The 21563-nt window shown below is 56.5% G+C and overlaps 2 protein-coding genes across 8 annotated transcripts in view; one reads left to right on the top strand and one right to left on the bottom strand.

Annotated features, from left to right (window-relative positions):
- The first annotated feature begins 321 nt into the window (after window positions 1–321).
- On the top strand, window positions 322–5727 carry NGB (neuroglobin). Its single transcript, XM_061429572.1, has 4 exons — window positions 322–711; window positions 2119–2230; window positions 2837–2956; window positions 4330–5727. Exons 1-4 carry the CDS (start codon window positions 623–625, stop codon window positions 4462–4464), a joined length of 456 nt encoding a protein of 151 aa, XP_061285556.1. The 5' UTR covers window positions 322–622; the 3' UTR covers window positions 4465–5727.
- Window positions 5728–11709: 5982 nt separating this feature from the next.
- Window positions 11710–21563, bottom strand: part of TMEM63C (transmembrane protein 63C) — an 86248-nt gene continuing 76394 nt past the window's right edge. For 6 of the 7 annotated variants that reach the window (XM_061429569.1, XM_061429567.1, XM_061429566.1 and 3 more), the window contains 3 exons: window positions 19165–19274; window positions 17540–17605; window positions 11710–14675 (listed from right to left, as the gene is read on the bottom strand). In XM_061429569.1, coding sequence (XP_061285553.1) covers window positions 14475–14675; window positions 17540–17605; window positions 19165–19274 — 377 coding nt within the window. In that variant the 3' untranslated portion in view covers window positions 11710–14474. Of the gene's footprint in view, window positions 14676–16174; window positions 17366–17539; window positions 17606–19164; window positions 19275–21563 lie in introns of those variants that run through there. The other variant, XM_061429570.1, reaches the window with a different exon arrangement.

The following is a 21563-nucleotide window of genomic DNA, read 5'->3' as shown; positions in this document are numbered from 1 at the left end:
GTCGCTTCAGTCGTGTCCGACTCTGTGCGACCCCATAGACGGCAGCCCATCAGGCTCCTCTGTCCACGGGATTCTCTAGGCAAGAATACTGGAGTGGGTTGCCATTTCCTTCTCCTTGCCCTAACTAGTAAGTGGTAAAATTGTCACCGGATGAGAAACCGAGCTCCCCAGAGGCTCGGCGATTCCCGTGAAGCTCTGAAGCCCTGTCCTTTCCCAAGCCGCCAAGTCCGCGGCCAGAGTCGGTCGCCCGGAGATGCGCGTCTATCCGGACGGAGAGGGGCGGGGGCCGCGGCGGCTTTAAAGAGCCCCAGGCGGGCGGCGCGGGGCGGGGCGCAAGGCATAGCGGCCGGGAGCCGGGGTACCTGGAAGCGCCGGGCCGGCGGGGGCGCCTCCACCTGGGCGGGGAAGGAACGGTGGCTGGACCATCCGCGCCCCACCCCACACACTCCCCCCCCCCCGCCCCGCGCCCCCGGCGCCCCGGCCGAGGCGCGGGGACCGTAGGAGGCGCCGAGTGGCCGAGGCGCCGACTGGCCGCGTCGCCGCGGAGATGGCGCGGCACGTGCGGTGACGGTGCCTGCGCCCCGAGGGTCCCAGCCCTGCGCCCCGCATCCCCGGGGCGAGCATGGAGCTCCCGGAGCCCGAGCTGATACGGCAGAGCTGGCGGGAGGTGAGCCGCAGCCCGCTGGAGCATGGCACCGTCCTGTTCGCCAGGTGAGGGCGGCCCGAGCGTCCCCGGGGGTGCGGGGAGCGGGGTGCCTCTCCAGGAATGAGTCGGAGGCGGCCGAGCCGGCGCCGGAGGAGCGGGGCGCGGCGACTAGTGGCGCAGCCCCTGCGGCTCTTCCCGCGGCGGCCGCGGCACGTCTTGGCGAGCGCGCACACCCCGCTCCCAGCGGAGCTCTCTGGGCGCCGGCCAGGGTCCTCTCCCGCCGCCCATCTCCCTATACTCCGGGCCCCGCGCTGCGGCCCCTCCCCGGCCGTGTGCCTCCTGAGTGTTCTTTCCCTGGGAGATGACTGCAGGGGTGCCCACCGCTGTCCCTACGGAGAGAAACCCAGGTGTCCCAAGGGCCTGCGTGGGAAGACTGTACTGGGCGCCTGGCCCGCAGGGCACGGGGTCTGGGCCCCGGAAATGTGCACTTCCAGTAATCAACTTCAGGATAAAGCTTTCCGAGGAAATGCCAGGCTAGGACCTGAGACCCTCCAGGGAAGGGAGGACAGATGCTCAATTCTCACCACCCCAGAGGGGTGAGGGAGTGTGCAGACCCCAGAGGGGAGGGGAGGCTGCCTTTAACCTCAGCTTGAGGGTGTCTAGGTAGCCCCTCTGCCCTCACCAAGAAGACATGCCCCCTCACCATGGTTTTTCAAGAGCCTTGGCTCCTTTAAGTCAGCCCAGAACTTCTGAAGAGGTTTTTGTAAAGCCTCCCCCTTGCAAACAAAAAGGGACTAAATTTACAGTCTCCCTCCCAGATACGGAGGAGAGCTTATACTTGGGCCTCCAGCTTTCCCCAAACCCACTCTTTTCTCAGGCCCCCTCTGGCCGTGCTGCTCCCAAGCTGTGTGGCTTGAGACAAATGATCAACCTCTCTGCTTCTGTTTCCTCCTCTATAATATTGGGTAACAGTTACACCCACTGTTTAGGATTGTGAGGGGATACCTGAGTAAACCACGTGCAAGGTACTCAATGCTCAGAAAGTGTTAGGGCTTCTGAATACTAATTATTATCGTTGCTGGGCCAAGCGCCTTTGGACAGGATGGGACTGGGGGGTTCTGATCCAAGAATGGGAGGGAGGGGAGGAGAAGGAGACAGACGGCGGGAGGGGGAGTCCCCACCAAGGACTCCGGGCTTCCTGTTTCAGGACCCCTGCCTGTCCCAGCCCACACCCCTCCACGGTTTATGGGAGGGGCTTCCCTATGAGGCCTGGGGAACATGTGTTTTCCATGATGCGGAAGAAGTAAGAGGGGCCAGCGGCAAAGCTGGCCAAGCGATGCGTGCCAGGCTGAGGGTGAGCTGGAGTTTACACCCCAGGCTCTGCGCACCTTCCCCTGCTGCAGGGCAGCCAGGGCCCATGGAGCCTGGAGGGGCGACCCCCCCCAGGGCTGACACCGGGCCTCCCCGCGCAGGCTGTTTGACCTGGAGCCAGACCTGCTGCCCCTCTTCCAGTACAACTGCCGCCAGTTCTCCAGCCCAGAGGACTGCCTGTCTTCCCCCGAGTTCCTGGACCACATCAGGAAGGTGAGGGGAGGTAGAGGGCCTTCCTGGGGGAGAACAGGAGAGAGAGAACCGGGGGTGGGAGAATTCCTTTGGCATCCTGACCCAGCCCTGGGCTGTGCCCCTTCTCCTGCTCCCTCCTGTCGAAGGCATCTGCCGCTTTCCCTCTGTGCTGAACTGGGCAGAGTTGGGGCACCCAGTCAGCCAGCTGCTCCCAGCTCAGCCCTTTGCCCTCGGACTCGTCCCTTGGCTCCTGTAGGTGGTGTTGGTGCTGATCCATCAGGGACCATCTCCCTGTAAAAACCAAGCTGGGGTTTTCTTAGAGGCTGGTGGCTCTTACAGGGCCTCAGCGTTCCCCTGTCCCAGGAGGATAATACTGTCCAATAGGTGTGTCTAGGGCTTTGAGCCCCTCAGCAGAAGCCAGCTTCCTTCATGGCCTAACATTAGTAGTCTGGCTACCATATGCTGAACGCCTGCTGTAGGCAGACACAGGCTGCCTTTTGTCTCTGATCCCAGATAAACAAGGGTCTTCTCTTCCTTCTGGTTGGGACCCCCAGGTTCGGGACTGGTTATGAGCAGGGGCAAGGAGTTGCTCTGATCTCCGTTTCACCGCGACCTTGACTTTGGCAGGTGATGCTGGTGATCGATGCTGCGGTGACCAATGTGGAGGACCTGTCCTCCCTGGAGGAGTACCTGGCCGGCCTGGGCCGGAAGCACCGGGCAGTGGGCGTGAAGCTCAGCTCCTTCTCGGTGGGTAAAGGGGCCCTTTCTCTCTCCAAAGCTCCTGGCCTGAGGCCACCACTCTCTCCCAGGCCCCTCCTGTCCACCTGTTAATCTCTCCCCCTCCTAAACCTTCAGGTGACTGCATTGTTAGGTACTTGCTGTGTGACCCTGGCACTGCCTTGACCTCTCTGAGCCTCCAATTTTTCTTCTCTGGTGTGGTTTCTCTTAGAACCCATAGAAAGTGAAGGAGCCTCTGGGATTGCTGCTCAGTTTTATATCGGCATGCATAAAACCATCCCAGAACCAAACTGGCTTAAAACAATGACTTCTGATTTCCCTGGGCTCAGTTGAGCGGTTCTTCCGTCCCACGTGCTGTGGCTGGAGTCACGTGTGCACTGCATTCAGTTGGGAGCTCAGCTGGGGCTGCAGTGTCCAAGATGGCCTGTCATCCTTTGGGATCTCTCTCCCTGTGGCCCCTGATCATTCGGTAGTGGAGCTGAGCTTCATTCCAGAGTAGCTGCTGAGCTCCAGGAGGGAGTATTCTAAAAGGACAAGCCAGCCTCTGCTTGTATCACTCACTAATGCCCCACTGGCCAAAGCCAGTCACATGGATGAGCCCCGTGTCAAGGGCGTGAACCCTTGAGGGCCCCCTCACAGGGGACCACTCACCTGATGGCCCACCGCACGGTCCAATCACCTTGTCAGATGTAAGCACCTTGAGGAAGGGACTGAGTTTGTCTTGTCATTCTCTCCATCCCCAGCACTAGTACAGCGTCTGGCCTTTAGTGTGTATTCAGGAAATATTTGTGGAATAAATACACTGTATTTTATAATTAATAATTAAAAAATGAGAGCCATTATTATTGCTGAAGACTTACTGGGTATAGATGCTGTGCCAAGAGCTTTTAGTAGATGATCTCTTAATCATTCCAACAATCTGATGAGTTGAAAGTTTCACTCATGAAGCAACTGAGGCTCAGAGAGGTTACCTAACTTGCTCAAGGTCACACAGCTCTCAAGCACTAGAGTCAGAAAGTGAACTCAGGATGGCAGAGCCTGTGCTCTTAACCTCATGACTGCTGTCTTGCAGAGAAGGAAACAGGAGGGACAGTGACTTTGCTTGGTGTGAGCTGGAAGTGCCAGGCAACCCCTCACCCCCGACTCATGGGGTAGTCGTGAGGCTGGGAGTGGAGTGAAATGCTTCGTTCGCTTTAAAGCCTCACCTTTAAGTGGCACCCAGGGACTGGGGGGCAGAATCCTGCTCAGGAAGCATGGACCCCGTGTAGGAGAGCCAAAAAGCCCAGGAGTCCTTTCCAGCCCCCAGCCTGTTTTCTCAACTGTGGAATGGGGGCATGCCTCCCTGCACCTAGAAATGACAAGTATCCCCCTTGCCTCTGCAGACGGTGGGTGAATCCCTGCTCTACATGCTGGAGAAGTGCCTGGGCCCTGCCTTCACACCTGCCACTCGGGCTGCCTGGAGCCAGCTCTACGGGGCCGTGGTGCAGGCCATGAGTCGGGGCTGGGGTGGCGAGTAAGAGGCGGCGCTGCCCAGCGGTTTCCACCTGGTGGACGCCCCCGCCTGTCTGTGTCTGTCTGTTGGTCTGTGTCCATTGTAGCCCAGGCTCCCCTAGGCCTCCCTGCCTTGTGGTCCTTGTCCCCTTGGCTGTGCCAGGGAGGTGATGGAGCAGGGCTGGGCCTCAGTCCTGCTCACCCCCAATCGCAGGTGGGGTGGCTTTTCCTTTCCGATTTCCTCGAGTTTCCCCTAGCTTCCTCTCTGCCAGCCCAGCCTTCCCCTCTGGCCCCCCCACCCTCCTCCAGGAGGAGGAGCAGTGTTTTGGCGGCAGAGGTGGCATGGGGCCCAGGGAGGGTGGGGGAGGCACGGGGCTTTGAGGGGTGGGCGCTCCCATCCTCCTCCCTGCCCGGGTGAGCCTGGGCTGAGGCAGGCAGTGGGCTGGCTGAGCTTCGAGCACGTTTCCAGCTCTCCTGCCCTCAGCACGTTTCTCTCCCAGCAGTGTGTTTGCTTTGCACAAGGAGAGAGGCGCGGGACAGCTCTGGCCTTCGTGGCAGAATCCCAGGCAGCCGGAGCAGGTGGCCGGGAGACCAGCTGGCTCTGTGACGGGGCCCCTCCAGGTCTCAGTGGGGAGCAACCTCTCAGATGCCCCCCGATAAAGTAGTTTTTCTTTTCTCGTGTCAGGTGGGAACTCCCCTGTATCTCTGTAGGAAGCAGCTATCCAGCCAGGGTGGGTGGGCTAGGGAAGGGCCAGGAAGCTGGGGGCTTCCTTCTCGAGAGACCTGAGTCTGTTCCCCAGCCCTGACTCCTGCAGAGCCTGAGGCTTATCCCCCGCCCACCCCCACCCCTTTCTGCCTCTGCCCACACCGACAGCAGGTCCAGGGCTCCTATATTTAATACCTGCTGTGTGCCTGTACCTGGGCTTCCCAGGTGGCGCTAGTGGTAAAGAGCCTACCTGCCAGTGCAGGAGATGTAAGAGATGCAGGTTCGATCCCTGGGTCGGGAAGATCCCCTGGAGGAGGGCATGGCAACCCACTCCAGTATTCTTGCCTGGAGAATCCCCATGGACAGAGGAGCCTGGTGGGTTATGGTCCATCGGATCTCAAAGAGTCGGACACTACTGAAGCGACAGCATGCACACACGTGTGCCTGTACTTAGCAGGGTTGATGGACAATAGCAGGAGAGTCCCCCTTCCCACGCTCTGAACTGTCTCCACTTTTATCTTTTGCTGAGTGCCATGGTTATATAAACTCACGAGAAATAAACCTGTTCTGTGTGCCTCTCTGACCCTCTGGGACTGGTCTTTTCTTTGGTGTTGGCTTGTGTCCAGATGAAGCTGCAGGGTGGTGGATGGAAGGTAATGTGGGAGGTCGGGGTCAGGAGGATCAAGGCCAGAGTGGGTGGAAAAGAAGGGAGGGGTGTGGGGAAACCAGTGGCTGAGATGGAAGGGGTCTGTGGTGGAAACTGGCTGGCAGGGCACACAGCCTGACTACATTTCCCAGTGTCCCTTGCATTTAGGTGAGCTATGCTACTGAGTTCAGGCCAATGGAATGTGTGGACATGTGTACCACTTCCAGACCTGGTCCCCCCAAACTCCTGCCTGCTCCTCTGTGCTCTGTCATCCTCCAGTCATCTTGATGCAGATCTCAGTGACCTTGAGGGCCATGCCTTGAACATGGCAGACTCACAAGGTGGAAGGAGCCTGAGTCCTGGATCATGCTTGCAGGACAGCACCCCCTAATTAGAAGTGCCTTGCAGCATCCAAGCGCTTCCCCTGAATGTAGTGCAGGGGCTCGTTCATTTTAATTTTCTAGGAAAGAGACAAACTTGTGTTTGTGCCATTACACATTTGGGGGTTGGTTTATTTCAACACATACCCCTACGTCTGGAGTCTGAAGCAGTTCACTGGCCGGGGGTCTGGGAGGCCACGCGCTGGTGGACAGGGTGAGGCCACGAATTGAATGGGCTAGGTGTCAGGACAGCAGCGCACAGCAACAAATCTTGCAGGGTTTCAGAAGAAAGCTTCTAGAACCTCTTTGGAGAGGTAGGTGCCAATCCCAGAGTGGACTTTTTAGGGAGACTAAATGTGTTAAGCTGGGGTATACATATTGGAGTTGAAGACCAGCTGTGAGTGTAAGTAAGTGTGTGTGTGTGTGTCAGGAGGAACAGGCAGGCAACCGTAGAGAGACAGCCAGGTAAATGGGGAGTGAGTGACTTTAAGAGTGGCCTTCATCCAAGCAGGCTTGGGGTTACCCCCTGCCTGCTCCTCACTTACTCCTGGCCTCCTATGTGTGGGGCCCTGGAGCTGGGCTGTGAGTAGCTGGAGGGGCTGCACCCGGGCCAGCTGTCCTCACCCTGAGGTCTGATTTTCTCAGCCCAAGACCAATGCCACCAGTGTTAGCAGAGCCTCCCTAGCTGCAGCCAAGGCCTCACTTTTGTTAAGCTCTGGAGGCCAGGCCTGCCTGGCTCTGTGACTGCAGACCTTGGGTCTGGAGCACGTTAGGAATGCTTTTCCCCCACTGGAGCATCAAAGGGATTTTTCTCTTGATCCCCATAGGCTCCCATGCGGGGGGGCCCACTCTGCTGTGTGACCAAAGAGTGGCTCAGACTCAGGTGGCCACGCCTAGCCTCAGGCTCCTGAAGCCTTGACACCCACACCGGAGACGGGGTGACCTGGCTCCGGATGGGCCGCACCCCCTCCTCCAATGTGTCTGGAGCCATCCTAAGCATGGGTGCTTTTGCCTTTCTTGAAGGTCTTTCTTGCACTTGTGCGTGTCTCCAAAAGAGTTGTCCTTCCTTGTCTTTCTCATGTCCTCATTCCCGTGAGAGGATGGGAACCCATTTCTGCCAGGCTTTCTCTCCCCCGCCCCCAGCTCACCATCAAGGTTACCAGTAGCCTCCATCCTGCCCAACTCAGGGGTTGCGTCCCAGGCTTCATTTTGCTCTTCTGCTCAGCAGCGCTTGGACGAGTTGAGCACTTTGGTGAGCACTTTTTTCTTTATTTTTAAACTTTTTATAGTGGAGACGTGTTAACATACACAGAAATCAGAGCCTGATGGATCTCCAGGCACCCTTCACCCCTGCATCTGCACTGAGCAACTCAAGACCTCTTCCTGACTTCTAATTTTGCTGGACAGTTTCAAAGCTAATCCCAGATTTCGTGTTCTTCCACCCATAAGGTCTTCCATATGCTTTTCTAGCCAATTTTTTTTAAAACCTCTTAACCCACGCCATCAATGTACCCACCAGGATAAACAGTTATCTCAACATCGCCAAATGCACAGTCCATATTTGAATTTCCCTGGTATCTCAGAGATGTCTTTCTGCAGCTGGTTCATTCAATTCAAGATGTAATCAAGGGTCACACACTGGTTGTGCCTCTTAAACGTCTCATTTTCTTCCAGCCTCTTGCTCTCTGCCCTGTGCCATTGATTTGTGGGTGAAACCTGGTCATTTGTTCCATGGCTTGTCCAGCATTTGACCTGGCTGGTGCCTCTTGGTGGCATCTCTGAGCTTGCCGGTCTCTGCCCGTATTTACTGTCAAGTGTGGTTTCAGGTGACCCCACGCCCTCCCCTCTGAGTCCCTTTCTTCCCTGACTTCCAGGACGCCAGGCTCTCCTGGTTTCCCCCCTTCCTCTCTGCAGCTCCTTCTCAGTCTCCCTTGCAGACTCTCCTCCTCATCTCCCTCCGACCGCCTCCGCACCTCTGCCTGCACCCCTGGAGGTCGCAGCCAGTCCCACGCTTTCCACACCATCCAGATGCTGAGGGCACCAGAGTTCACCCCTCCAGCCTAATTCGCCTCTACTCCAGACTCTGTCTCCAGCCACCCGCCCAACATTCGCATCGGGCACCATCTCAAAGGTAACCCAACCCAGGTGGAGCTCTGGGTCTTCTTCCCAGACATGCTCCTTTCCAGCTTTCTCCACCGTGGTGAACCAGTTTACTCGGTTGTTTGGGCTGAAGAACTGGGAGTCATTCTACCTCCTTGCTCAAACCTCACGCTGAATCTATCCAGGAATCCGTAATCCCTGTACCAAATCTCACTCCCTCTCTCCTCTTTGCTTACCCTCTCCTTGTCTGAGCTACCGTGTGGTTGCTCCAGGCTGCCCTCATCACAGTCCCCAAGGGGGCTTTCTGCTTCCGTCTTGTCCCCTCCCTGCGGCTTGTAAGGGGGTGTCTCTTCCCTGCTATGAATCCTCCAGTGGCCTGGCCCATGGAGCCCCGTTGCACCCTCAGACCCCACCCCACCCCTCTGCCCCTCGCTGACTCTGCTCCGGCCACTGCGGCCTCCTCTCTGGTCCTTGGCCCCTTCATGCACTTGTTTTCCCGCCCCCTTCACGCCACCTCCACTGGCTCACATGTCTGGTTCCCCCGGAGCTTCCCCCAAGTCCTCCCCATCTCCAGGCACTCTCCCATCCTGCTTTGTTTTTTTCTTCATAGCGCCTGTCCCGACATCCCACTATGTAAATGTGTTAATTGCACTTACATTCCATTGCAATCGACATGGGAAGGCTGTCAGGAAAGGCACTTTGGGCTCTGTGTTTGGAGGGGAGGGGAGGGGCGCTTCAAATCATGGCTGAAGGTGCTGAGCTAGGCGGAAGTGACCCCCGAGGCTGGTCTGTGTCTCTCTCCGACCCAACAATAGTACTTATTGCCAAGGAAGGTGATTACAACAGAAGTTGTACCCGCGCTAGGCGTTAATCACTGTAAGCCCAACGGCAAATGCTTCCTTGGGCCTAACCTTTGGTTATCTGCCAGGCACCTGCTATTTCAGCTCTTTGGAGGCAGAGTGAAGGGATGAGAGGTTATCCAGCCTGTGCATTTGTAACTAGGTACGGGCTACCGGGGGCTTTGCCGGTGGCTTCCCTGGTGGCTCAGACGGTAAAGCGTCTGTCTACAATGCGGGAGACCCGGGTTCAATCCCTGGGTCGGGAAGATCCCCTGGAGAAGGAAATGGTAATCCACTCCAGTACTATTGCCTGGAAAATCCCATGGACAGAGGAGCCTGGTAGGCTACAGTCCATGGGGTCCCAAAGATTTGGACACGACTGAGCGACTTCACTCACTCACCGGCTACAGGGGGCTTTGCCGGTGGCTCAGCATCAAGAATCCTCCTGTCAATGCAGGAGACGTGGGTTCCATCCCTGGGTCGGGAAGATCCCCTGGAGAAGGAAATGGCAACCTGCTCCAGTATTCTTGCCTGGAGAATCCCCTGGACAGGGGAGCCTACAGTCCATGGGGTCGCAAAAGAAGTCAGACATGACTGAGCAACTAAATGACAACCCCTTCCTGGAGGGGAAGGCGGTGTGAGGTGCTGGGACCAGCTGCCCTGGTTCCGGGAGGCTGGGATGGTTTCCTGATGGCTTCAGGAGAGCCTCGCCCACTCAACCCTCCTGCACCCCAGAGTCACTGGGGGGATTGTGTGAAACAGAGGTGATCGGGCCCCACCTCATAAATTCTGGCTTGTTCAGTGAGGCGGCCTGGACACTGGGATTGTTTACAATCTCCAAGGAGACTTCCACCGGCAGCCAGAATAGAGACCCAGTACTTGAGGCTTGAGAGAGGCTGGGCTGCTGGTTGTCAAGGCCACGGTATCTCAGATGTTCAGAAAACAGCCTCTGTTGAAAAAAAAACCTGCGTGCTGTCTTCCCAGAAGCCGGACTCCACCACGCTTCCCCAGGGCCTTTACAGAGCGAGCTTTGCTGGCAGAGTCGGCCAGCACAGAGTTCCCTGACGGCTTTGGGAAAGTGGCCGGGAGCCGCCAGAAGCTTGGCCTCCACAGGCAGAGCCTCTGGGAGCCCAGGGCCCTTCTGCTTCCTCCCAAGCCCTGCAGACCCCAGCCCGGCACTCAGGGTGGTGCTCCAACACCCTCCAACAAGAGGGTGCTGGCATCCTGGACTGCCCTGGCACCAGGCCTCCCTCCTGGCCATCTGCCCAGTTCCCCTCCCCAACAGCCCCCACCCCTGTTTCCAGGCCGTGGAACCCAGCCCCTCTCGTCCGGCCAGGGTGGTCTTCCTGCTCTCCTCTCCACTGAAGTGTCTCTGTGGATTTCATCTGACTCCACTCGGAAACTAATAGTGTTGAGGGGACAGGGGTCCGGGGCGTGGGGCCTGGACCCCTGGCCAGGCTCACATCACGGGCAGCTTTGAGCCCACGCCCACGAGTGGACCATGAAAGCTTGGGGAGAAGGTCCGGCAAGGGTGCTCCCGAACACCCCTTGGAAATCAAGCCCTGAGAGTGCCCTCTGCCCTCACAGGGGGCAGTGACGGAGGAAGCCCCCCTCCATACCCCATTCCCTCTATCCCTGCAGCTGAATCTGCTCCATTCAATAATGGACTGAGCGATTGACTTCCCGTCCTCCTGCTTTCAGGGTGAGGTGACCAGTGCAGGGACATCGCGCTGCCTAGAGAAAGGCCCAGAATCCTGGTCTCCTAGGCGAGGACATGTCATTGTCCCCCAGGGTAGGGAAGTTTTCCTCCTTGTCATGGGCACGACAGCTGACATAACTACCCTTTGCTAGAGGGTTTTCTTGTTCCGTTCAGGCCTGACGCGGCAGCCCAAGTGCCCAACCTCTCCCTAACCTCTCCCTGCCCCTGTGTCACTGGCCGAGGCTGGTACAGACCTGAGCCTCGCCTGCTGCCTCTGCCGGGGGCCTCCATGGGTCAAGTCCAGCTGCTCATCAGGCCAAGAGCCAGCTCTCAGGGAGCAGCACTCAGCCTGGAGCTTGTGCTGCCCAGGGGAGGCTGCCTGATGGCTTCTTAGGTAGCTCAGGGACCAGAAAGTTCTCATCTACTTCCCAGGTAGTACAGTGGCGAAGAATCCACCTGCCAATGCAGGAAACACAAGAGACATGGGTTCGACCCCTGGGTCAGGAGTAGGAAATGACAACCCACTCCAGTGTTCTTGCCTGAAAAATTCCACGGACAGAGGAGCCTGGCAGGTTACCGTCGTGGGGTCGCAGAGAGTCAGATACAACTGAGCACACACCTTTAGCAGACGGGTCAGGGGACTCTCAGAGCGCCCGCAGTGGACTTCTGGTCTCCCCAGGAGACCAGGCAGCGCTTGCCAGGCCTCCTTCCCCTTTGAGGCCAGGGGCCAGGGAAGGCCTCAGGGCTCAAGGGATTCCCAGGGAGGCAGCTTTTGGTCTCAGGCGCCAAAGCCACAGCGCAAGACGTGTGCTCCAGCCTGGCCACCTCCGGGAGCTCCGGCTCCTTCCAGATGGATGGGAGGCCCTGCTGGGTGGGTTCAGACGCAGAGGCACAGGCCAGCTGAGGTTGGGAGGACTTGTTTATTCAAGGCACAGTCATAGCGTTAATAACAAGAAGGTTCGGCGTTCTGGCACATTCCTTAAGTGGTGGTGGCCAAGGGAAGTCCACACGCCCCACTGGGGTCCCCAGAGGATGCAATGCTGCTAATAGGCACTTCGCTTCCAGAAGCATCTGAGGAAGAGGCAGGCAGGTGTGGAGCTGCCCTAGGCCCAGGGAGGGGCGCTTCTCGAAGACTCTAGGCAATCCCCGGTTTGGGAGGCAGCTCCCTCCAGAGAGGAGCAGGTCTGAGGCTCTGGGGGTTGGGGGAGGCCGTGGGAGACAGATGGGGCAGGGGGCGGATGGGGAAGGGGGCCGTGGATGGGGTGGATGGTGGTAGGCGGAGGCCAGTGGGTGAGACCCGCGTGGGCCGAGGGTGCAGGTTGGAAGGGAAATGCCCGAGGAGGGCCTGGCTGTGCCGTGGCAGGCCCCAGGCTCACCCACGCAGCCAGCAGTGGCCGCGCGAGGTGGAGCGGCTGTGGCCGGGGCCCCGCTTGATTGCCCTGGGTCTCCAGGAAGAACAGAGACGCCAGGGGACTCCAACACTCCCAATACCCTCCCCATCTTCTTTCAGAACCAGGCAACCTTTGACCCAGGTTCAGAGCCGGCAGCTCCAGCCCTGCCGCCGTGTTATCTGCTGGGACCCTTCCCGTACGCAGCTTCCGCAGACTTAGGGGGACGAGGCAAGAGCAGCCGCCGCAGGACTGGTCCAGTGGGGACCACGAGACGGGGGCTGGATGCCAGCAAGAGGTGCCAAGAGAAAAGGAGCCCTCAGGCCAACTTCCGGCAGGACATGCCTGCCGGACACCTTGGGGCTGGCGGTGGGTAGGGGTGCCAGAGTCGCCATCTCCCTGTGGCGAACAAGGCTCCAGGCTGGGGGTCCTGACCACTCTGCTCTGGAGGGGACCCTTCCCCTTGACGGCTGGTGCAATGTTTAGGGAGCAGGCCTGTGGGGGCTGGGATGATTTCCTCCTTATTCAGACCTGGATAGGGTAAGACCCCGTCCTCCCCCCAGCTGACTCAGGCTCTCTCTGGAAATTAGCCTTCGTGCCGAAGTCGGGGCCGAGGTCTTGGTGGTGGGGTGGTGGGGTGGGGGCAGAGCAGGGCTTCTTGCCCCTCAAGTGCTATTTCTCCTCTGGGGTTAAGCTTGGAGCTTCTGGAGCCAGGATGTGGGCAGCAAGGGGAGCAGAAGTGAGGCTCAAGTGATCTGAGCTCAGGAGCACCCATGTGCCCAGGAGCTGGTGGCCAACACCCATGCGAGGCGGACCCGAGTGCCACCTTCAGGAGGTTGGCTGCAGGGATCCAGGCCTTTGGAGGACGGAGCTCAGGAGAGCCCTAGGGCACACAGACCCCGCCTGGCGCAGCTCGTCCCGGCCCACCGTGGCCCCTGCAGCCCTTCTCTGTGTCTCCCTCGGCCTGACTGCCTGGTGGTCCTGGTGGGCCACCTGTCCCCGGAGGCCAAGGCCTGCAACTCCCTGCCTGGGGCGAGGGTGCCACCAGAGTCCTTCCTACTCAGGATTCGGCTCCTCTGGGCCCCAGCTGGTGGCCGCCCTGGGAGGGAAGCCTGAGTCTGCCTGTTCATGGGGGACATGGTGCCCCCGACTCCACCACCCACAGGGAATCCGCAGTGTCTGAGCCAGGACCACGCCGGAGGCACTCTTCAGCCCAGAGTGCAGGGCAGCCCGAAAGGAGACATGGGTCCTGCTTGGAGCCCAGGGAAAGGCCAGTCAGTGCCTGGTCTGCAGCATGGGCTTCTCACCCTAATCTATGCCCCCCACCTTGGCTGGGGGCTCAGGCACTCAGATGGGTATGAGGCAGGGGCAGCTCTCAGCAGCCACATCCTTGACCTTGGGGGTCCTCTCATTAGGCCCTGGGGCTTGGGGGAGGCATATCTGGTTTCTCATCATTTGGCATTTTGGGAGAAGACACCCCCTCCTCCCCGCCGCCCCGCCAACTCCATGAATTCTGCCTCTGCCCCTCCCGCCTGACAGTAACCAGCCCAGGTCGCTTTCATCAGAATGCACACAGGTCCCATTTAATGAGCCCCGCTACCCTTGCAGGGACAGACAAGAGAACAAGTCTCTACCCTGCGGCTCCTGGGACCCCTGATGAGGAGCGGGGGACAGAAAGGGGCTCAGTCGCCTCCTTCCCGTCTAGGGTCTCAGCCATCCCTTCCTGCCGGTGGGGTGCAGGATTTTTCCTTGCGGCTCTCCATGTGGGGAAGCTGGGAGGAGGTGGTTCTCTGTGTCTTGGGTCCTCCGCAGACTGCAGGGGAGGGATGGGGCTGGGAGGAGGGGTGGGGCGGGGCAGTCGCAGAAGCTCCTCGGGCAGGGTAGCTGGTGGAAGGGTGGGGAAGATCCCAGAGAGTCTTCTTCCTGCCTCCTCCTTAGGCACACCTTCTCCCTCGTGACCCCAGGAAAGCCCTCCAAGCCTTCAGTCTCTGTGCTCTGGGCTCCAGCCGTTGTTGCCAAGAGGCAGGGCTTGCCTGTATCCTCTGTCCCATCCTGGGGGGGCCCTTCTAGACTGCCCAGCGTCTCCTGTTCGAGCTGGTCAGCAGGCCGGGGTCTCCACGTGGCTGAGAGATACAGCCAGGGCTCTGCTGGAGCCTTCCCAAAGTCTGCAGGATGTGTTGGGGGGTCGGGCCAGGGTGCCCTGCTGCCTCTCTCTGCCAGGCCCTTCCCCTGGCAGCTACTCCCGGCTGGGGTTGCCAGGTGGAGGCCTGGGTCCTGGTCAGTGATACTGGCTCTGGTCCCCCAGTTCCAGCCCTTCCTGGAACCGGGCCGAGTCCAGCTCCCTCGAAAAGGCCCTCACACCGCTCTCCTCTTCTCCCTCTTCCGGCTGTCTGCTCATGGTGCCGTAGGTGGGCTGGGCTGGGGAGGAGGCAGGGGTCAGGTTCATCTCCGGCTCTTGCAGCACGGTGGCCACATACAGCTGCTCAGGACAAAGAAGGGAGATGGGACAAGGTCACACCTGGGGCGAAGCGAGGTCACGTCCGTCTGGGCACACCCTCCCCCCAACCCTGCCCACCCCGCCCTGACGCTTGACCTTTCTCGGGGCCCCCACCCTCTAAGCCGTGGCTCCTTCCTCCCCCGGCAGCCCGCGTCCTGGCCAGCCGGCCCAGTCTGCCTTCCCGGTTGCTCTCGAGCACGCCGCGGGCACCTAGTCAGCGGTCTCCTAACTCCCAGTCCAGTGCTCCTTCAGCACACGTGCCGTTCAGTCTTGGTTCCAGGTCCGGCTGAACCCAGGGGAGATGACGGGCTCCCTGACACTGGGGTCTGGGGGGAGCCCCCATTCCTGAGCTAGTGCACTTTCTACTGCAGCTTCAGAGATGCATCCAACACCCTGGGCTGCGTCACTGGCCGGCCCGTGAATGAGGACTTGAAACCGAGGCTGCCGTCTGAGGTCTTGGTCATGAGACCTCTGAAGTCCAGGCCCGGGCTCAGGAATGCCTGGGACAACAGCCGAATAGAAAAACACAAGAAGTAACAGGGATGGGCTGTCTGTCGTCCTTTGAAGGGACTTTGAAACCAACTCCTTATTTTGAAAACAGGTAATTATTGGATAGAATGAAACCTTTTCTGTAGGAGTTTATTAGAGTGAGACTAAACAGCCCTAGATGATGAAGGAACATTTTTTTCTGCAATAGAATTTAGATATTTTCATAGGGCCAAAGTCAACCCCACAGATGACTTTTGGGTCCTCCAGGAAAAATGGTAACTGAAAAATGGAAAAAGCCAGCAGTCATCCCTGAACCCGGGAGTCACTTTAGCATCATAAATGGCAATAAATGGGATATCATATATCTCCTGGTGTGACACAGAGCACTGCCGGTGATGTTCTAGGCCCTAGTGTTGAACTTGAATCTTCAATTCCAGCCTTTGAATCTAACTTCTAGTTTTCAGGAAATACAGGAGATACTGTAACCTCCTGTAAGATATCATGAAGAAACAGCCAGAAAAAGCCAGAAGATGGGGCCTTCTGCAGGACTACAGGCTTGGTCTTTCCAACAAGTCATGAAATAGAGATGGTGCTGAAATAAAAGGGACATGGGCAGGGGCCAGATTAATCCAGCACAGACCCCAGGTTGGATCCTGGTTTGGATGAGCTGCAAAATACATTTCTGGAACCGTAGGGCAAGTTGAATATGGACTAGGTATTTGAAGAGGTAAAAACGTATATATGCAGGAAGACGGAGATTGTTAACTAAAAACACAGGTTATGAAACAGTGTGCAGTGTTACGACATTTTAGAAGAAATATATATCTGCAAGAATATACATTGAGGTGTCAGTGGTCATTGTAGGTGGTAGAAATATGGACTTTTATTTTCTTATTTTGGCTTGTTTTTTTCCCATAGTTAGCTACAACGCTCAGAAACCTCTGTTATAATAATGAAAGATTTAAAAAATCAATTCCAGTAATTTCTTTTAAAAAAAAAAAAAGCTCACACTCTGGAGTCTAGCAGACCTGGCTTCAAACTTTGTTCTGCCATTTTCTTGCACAGTAGTACCCTAGGGTCTAAATTAAGTCAGGTCTTTGAGCCTCAGTTTCCTCATCTGTAAAATGAGGATAAAACCCCCCGCAGTGTGGGTTAAGTGCAAAGATCAAGAGCAAGAATGGTGAAGCGTCTAGTTTGCAAGGTTTCAATAACCAACTGCTGACAATATTCTGGAAGGGTCATCTTAGAAGGGCCCTAGGAGAAAGGCTACGTGGAGAGAGACTCCTGCTCGAAACTTTTGTCTCTCCTGGTACTGAAGCTCCGTCTCCCCTGCCACCCCCCAGAGTTCACTGGGCCCTCTCTGTGGGGCTTGCTTCAGAGCGAGGCCTGTAGTTCTGTGTGCCTGGCATGGGCACGTCCTCCCACTGCTGTCTAAGGGGTCCCCTCTCCTACCCACTCTGCGAGTGCTGCCCGCTCTGAAGTTGCACCCGGCCCAAAACTGTCTTTGGTTCCCTGATGCCCTGGATTCTCTCTTCTGGGCCTTTGCACAGGCTGGCCCTGTTCCTAGAGTGCTCTCCCCGACACCCTCTTCCATCCGGCAACCCCTAACTCTCCCATGCCGGGAGTCTGGTTAGACCTCCCCTTTTCCAAGAAGCCTTCCCTGAGTGCCAGGGCTGGCTGGTGCCCTTCTTCAGTGCTCCTCCAAGGCACCCTGGCATCGGGGCATGGGCCGACCCAGTACCCAGCTCAGTGCATGCCTCGGCAGCCCAGCATCCATCCGTGTGGCCAGGTTTTGGCGTGCGCTCATGCCCATCTCCAGGCTGAGCCACGAGGGTGGGAGCCAGCGCCCAGCCTGCTGGACCCCTGCATGCGGAGTCCAGCCTCGTCTCCTCTCAAGCTGACGGGCTCACTCGTCTTACCATTCCATGCAGACCTCCAATAGCTCGCGGCAGCTCTGTCCGCGCCATGCTGCCTGGCACCCGTGCCCTTGGCGGCAGCCTTCAGTCCTGAGGCCGAAGGACCCCAGCAGACCCCTGCGTCTACACGACTGAGCTCGCTGAGGCTGAGTCCGCCCTGCCCTTTCTCTTCCTCTCTGAGCTCCTTCTATAGTGTGTCCTGTAGAAATTCCCGGATCTTCTATCATTCTGAAGGCTCTTCAGCCAGGGCCACGGCAGCAATCTGACCTGGGCCAAGTCCTGCTGCGTCAGAGGGGGGAGTCCCGGGCACCCCATCTCCTCCCCGATACCCAGGGTGGACTCTAACCACTGGTGCCCCCACAAGGCTGCTGGAGAAGCCCATCCCTGTAAGCACCGCACCTCCCCACCCCGACCTGTCCCAGGGCAAAGGCACTGACTCACAAGGGAGGTTGGCGTGGAGGAGGTGCTGCTAGGCTCCAGGTCAAACACGGTCTCCATCTCCTCGGGCTGCGGCGGTGGGAGAGACAGGGAGGGTCAGTGAATGCGCCCCACCCCCGCCCTCCCCATATCCAGAGAAACCCGGACCCTAACCTCAGGCTTAAGGGGCCCCCCGCTCCCCTTCAACTCATCTTCTGTTTTTCCAGACCTGCAGCCCAGCTGGCCGGGCTGAACCCTCGGGGGACAGAGTGAAGACTGGGATGCTGGGGAGACCCTTCTGGAAGGTTCCATCCCCAAGGTCCACAATGAGAGCTGTGGGAAGCTGTGGTGCAAAGATGAGCCTGCTGCTTTGACTCCAGGAGAAGCCCTGACTTCAACAATACCCTCTTCCCTGCCAGGTTTTCCCTTTTATCTGAGATGAAGGTCTGAGTCCCTTGTCACCTTCTGTCTCTAGAGTGGACACTTGAGCAACCAGATCCCACGACACTGTTGCATTGGGAAGAGCCACGGATGTTGTCTGCCCAGGTGCTTCACTAGCACGGACTCAGGCCAGGGGATGGAGGAGGGTCCGGGGAGAAAGGGAGTGAGCACCTATGCCAGGACCCCGGAGATGGGACCACGGAAGCAAGAAGATCCTCTTCTCAGAGGCTCCCTTCTCCGGCTCAGTAGCATGCTAGTACTTGAAATCAACTTTCTTTCTTATTTAAATTCATTTGAAAAGGAAATAATTCACTATTATAAACAAAAATCCTGTGTCAGCTGCCATAAACAAGGTCAACTAGAAAAATAAAGGTATAACCATGAAAAACAGAAAATGTTTCTGTCCACTGGAAATCATTCCAGTACACTTCTAAAGTCACCCCACTTTAGGAAGTGCTGATCTAGAGCACATAGTTCTGTTGGCATGGATGGGCTCCCTTCTCTAATAACTGGCTGGGCCCCGAGACCCTAACGCTGGGAAAGATTGAGGGCAGGGGGAGAAGGGGGCATCAGAGGGTGAGATGGTTGGATGGCATCACTGAGTCAATGAACAGGAGCAAACTCCGGGAAATAGGAAGGACAGAAGGCCTGGTGTACTGCAGTCCACGGGGTTGCAAAGAGTCGGACACGACTTAGCGACCAACCAACAATGCAGCAAAGAGTCAAAGGAGTCATGGGGCCCGGAGGACCAGGTCTCCCTTCCAGACAAGACCAGAGTATCCTGAGATTCTTCAAAGTGAGATGACTGTTCCCCTTCCCCAGGGTCTCATTCTTACCACCCCCTCTTTTACTCCTTCACTCCATCCTTTCTCTCAACCCTCCATCCCTTGGAATGGCCCCAGAAGCTCTGTGGCTGGACAGGCTCACATCATAGGAGGGATGGGCCAGCCTGTGGTTCGGAGGAGACGTTAGAGGGGGGAAGAGGAGAGGACGATGTCTTCTGCCCTGGGAGGCCTGGTTCTGGGGCCAGTGCAAGCACACACACAGAATGCACACCCAGCACCTTCTGCCCATCCTACCACCAGAGAGAAAGGCAAGAGCCTCTCGTCGCTCTGACGCTGTGGGCGCCCCAGGCAGGGTGGGGGGGTCCTCTAGCTGTGTGCGCCCCGGGGAGAACTTGAGGGAGGAAAGGCAGGCTGGCAACTCACCTCATAGTTAGTCCTTTTCGACATCTTCCCCAGGAATGTGGCAACGCAGGCCATTATTATGGAAACAATAAGGGTGGTGAGGGAGAAGATGGTGATGGCATGCTGGGACCCTGCAAGGAGGAGGAGAGGCGTGGGCTTGGTGCCTGAGGACCAGAGCTGTGTGCGGGGCGCTGGCAGAGATGCTGGCCCGGCTGACATATGCCTGGGGCCCTGGCCCGGCACCTGTGCAGGAGTTTGGAGCCCAGGGCAGAGATGTCTCTGCCCAGCTCTCCCCTTAACCACATAATCAATGAGCCCCACCCAGGAACATCATCTCTCTGTGCTACCTGACCAGTTTAGAATTCGGCATCTGGCGTATTCCATGAAAAAAATTCATTTACTCAAACAACCACTTAGGTGTCCATTAAATGTCCCCCTAGATGTCAGCCACCTTCCATATCACGGTCCCTGGGAAGTATCTGAGTCATTTATGTCACTCCCTCAGGTCACTCATTTATGTCCCTGTCCCCAAATGCAGTGACTGACCCACACCTTCCCTTGTAAGCCCTCCCCCCCCTTTTTTTTTTAATTCTTTTAAATTTTATATTGGAGTAGACTTCCTGCAATGCAGGAGACCCAGGTTCGATCCCTGGGTGAGGAAGATCCTCTGGAGAAGGAAATGACAACCCACTCCAGTATTCTTGCCTGGAGAATCCCATGGACAGAGGAGCCTGGCGGGCTAGTGTGTGGGGTCACAATCAGTCGACTGAGTGACTGACATGACGACTACTACGGTTGATTAACTGTGTGGAGTTAGTTTCAGGTGTACAGCAAAGGGATTCAGTTATTCATATACAGGTATCTGTTCTTTTTCAAATACTTTTCCCCATACAAGTTATTACAGAATATTGAGCAGAGTTCCCTGTGCTATACAGTAGGTCGAGGTTGGTTATCTGTTTTAAAAAATAGCAGTGTGTACATCTCCATTCCAAACTCCTACTATGTCCCTCCCTGCTCTACCTGCTGGTAAACATAAATTCATTCTCTAAATCTGATTCTGTTTTGTAGACAAGTTCCTTTGTATAATTTTCTGCATAGAAGCAATATCATATGAAATTTGTCTTTGTCTAACTCTCATAAGCCCTTTTGAAGTAAGCATACTCTATTACATGTGCTAATAGCACGGAAAAGCAATTCAGAATTTAAAAGTCACTTATGTTTCGTTTGGGGATGTTTGGTAACCTTTTCACGACAGCAGTTTTCTAAGTACATGAATATTAAAAATCAGTCTTTACAGTCGGAAGTTATTGCAAAATGACGTTTATCGTTGTGTTATTATAAAAGCAAAAAATGGTAAACAACTTCAATATCCCAACAACGTTGAACTGACTAAAATTGGCAGAAATTAATGCAGCCATTAAAAGACACATGCTCTAACAGTATTTTAATAATGCAAGAAACTGCTCAGAGCATAATGTTCAGTGAAAAAACTCGGGCTGTAAGTCTGACTAGAATAAAACGGATCCACAGTTTTGTAAAGTCAATCCGTAAACCCCCTCTTACTCTGCCCTGTCCTCTAAAACACATGCACAAAGTGAGGTCTGGGAGCAGCAGACGGGAGGCTGTAGGTGAGATACCAGGCATTCAAACTCTAATCTTTCCATTTTTTTCTATTTTTGATAATAAATCTGTAGTCTTTTATACCTAGCAGAAAAGTCTTATTAAAAAATGAAGTCTGCCAGGGGTTTCCCAGATGGCTCGGGGTAAAGAATCTGCCTGCCAGTGCAGGAGATACAGGAGACGAGGGTTTGATCCCTGAGAAGACACCCTGGAGTAAAAAACGGCAACCCACTGTCAATACTAAAGGAAATCCACCCTGAATATTCATTGGAAGGACTGATGCTGAAGCTGAAACTCCAATACTGTGGCCACCTGATAAGAAGAAGTGACTCCTTGGAAAAGACCCTGATGCTGGGAAAGATTAAAGGCGGAGGAGAAGGAGATGACAGGATGAGGTGGTTGGATGGCATCACAGACTCAATGGACATAAGTCTGAGTAAACTCCAGGGAGTTGGTGATGCACAGGGAGGCCTGGCGTGCTGCAGTCCATGGGGTCGCAAAGAGTCAGACACGACTGAGCGACTGAACTGAACTGACTGATGATAGATACTGTAAAATTTTATTTCCTGCCAGCCTTGAGTTAGAATGAAGGAGTAGGATGTTTTTGTTGTGGAGGTGATTTCCCTGAAAATTGTAAAGCGAAATGTATACGGTCTGGACCACACCGGTGCCACCCTTAACTTCCAAGGTCAGCCGGGACTCTAACACGAGCCCGCTGGGCGTACAGAGGCGCTGAGCGTGGCCGTGCTCCACGAGGAACACCTCGCTCCTCCCAGGGCTTGGTCTGCTTCGACAAGAGT

Source organism: Bos javanicus, chromosome 10 (genome assembly GCF_032452875.1).
Source record: "Bos javanicus breed banteng chromosome 10, ARS-OSU_banteng_1.0, whole genome shotgun sequence".
Classification (NCBI taxonomy): Eukaryota; Metazoa; Chordata; class Mammalia; order Artiodactyla; family Bovidae; genus Bos; species Bos javanicus.
This window is presented reverse-complemented; position numbering and strand designations above follow the sequence as displayed.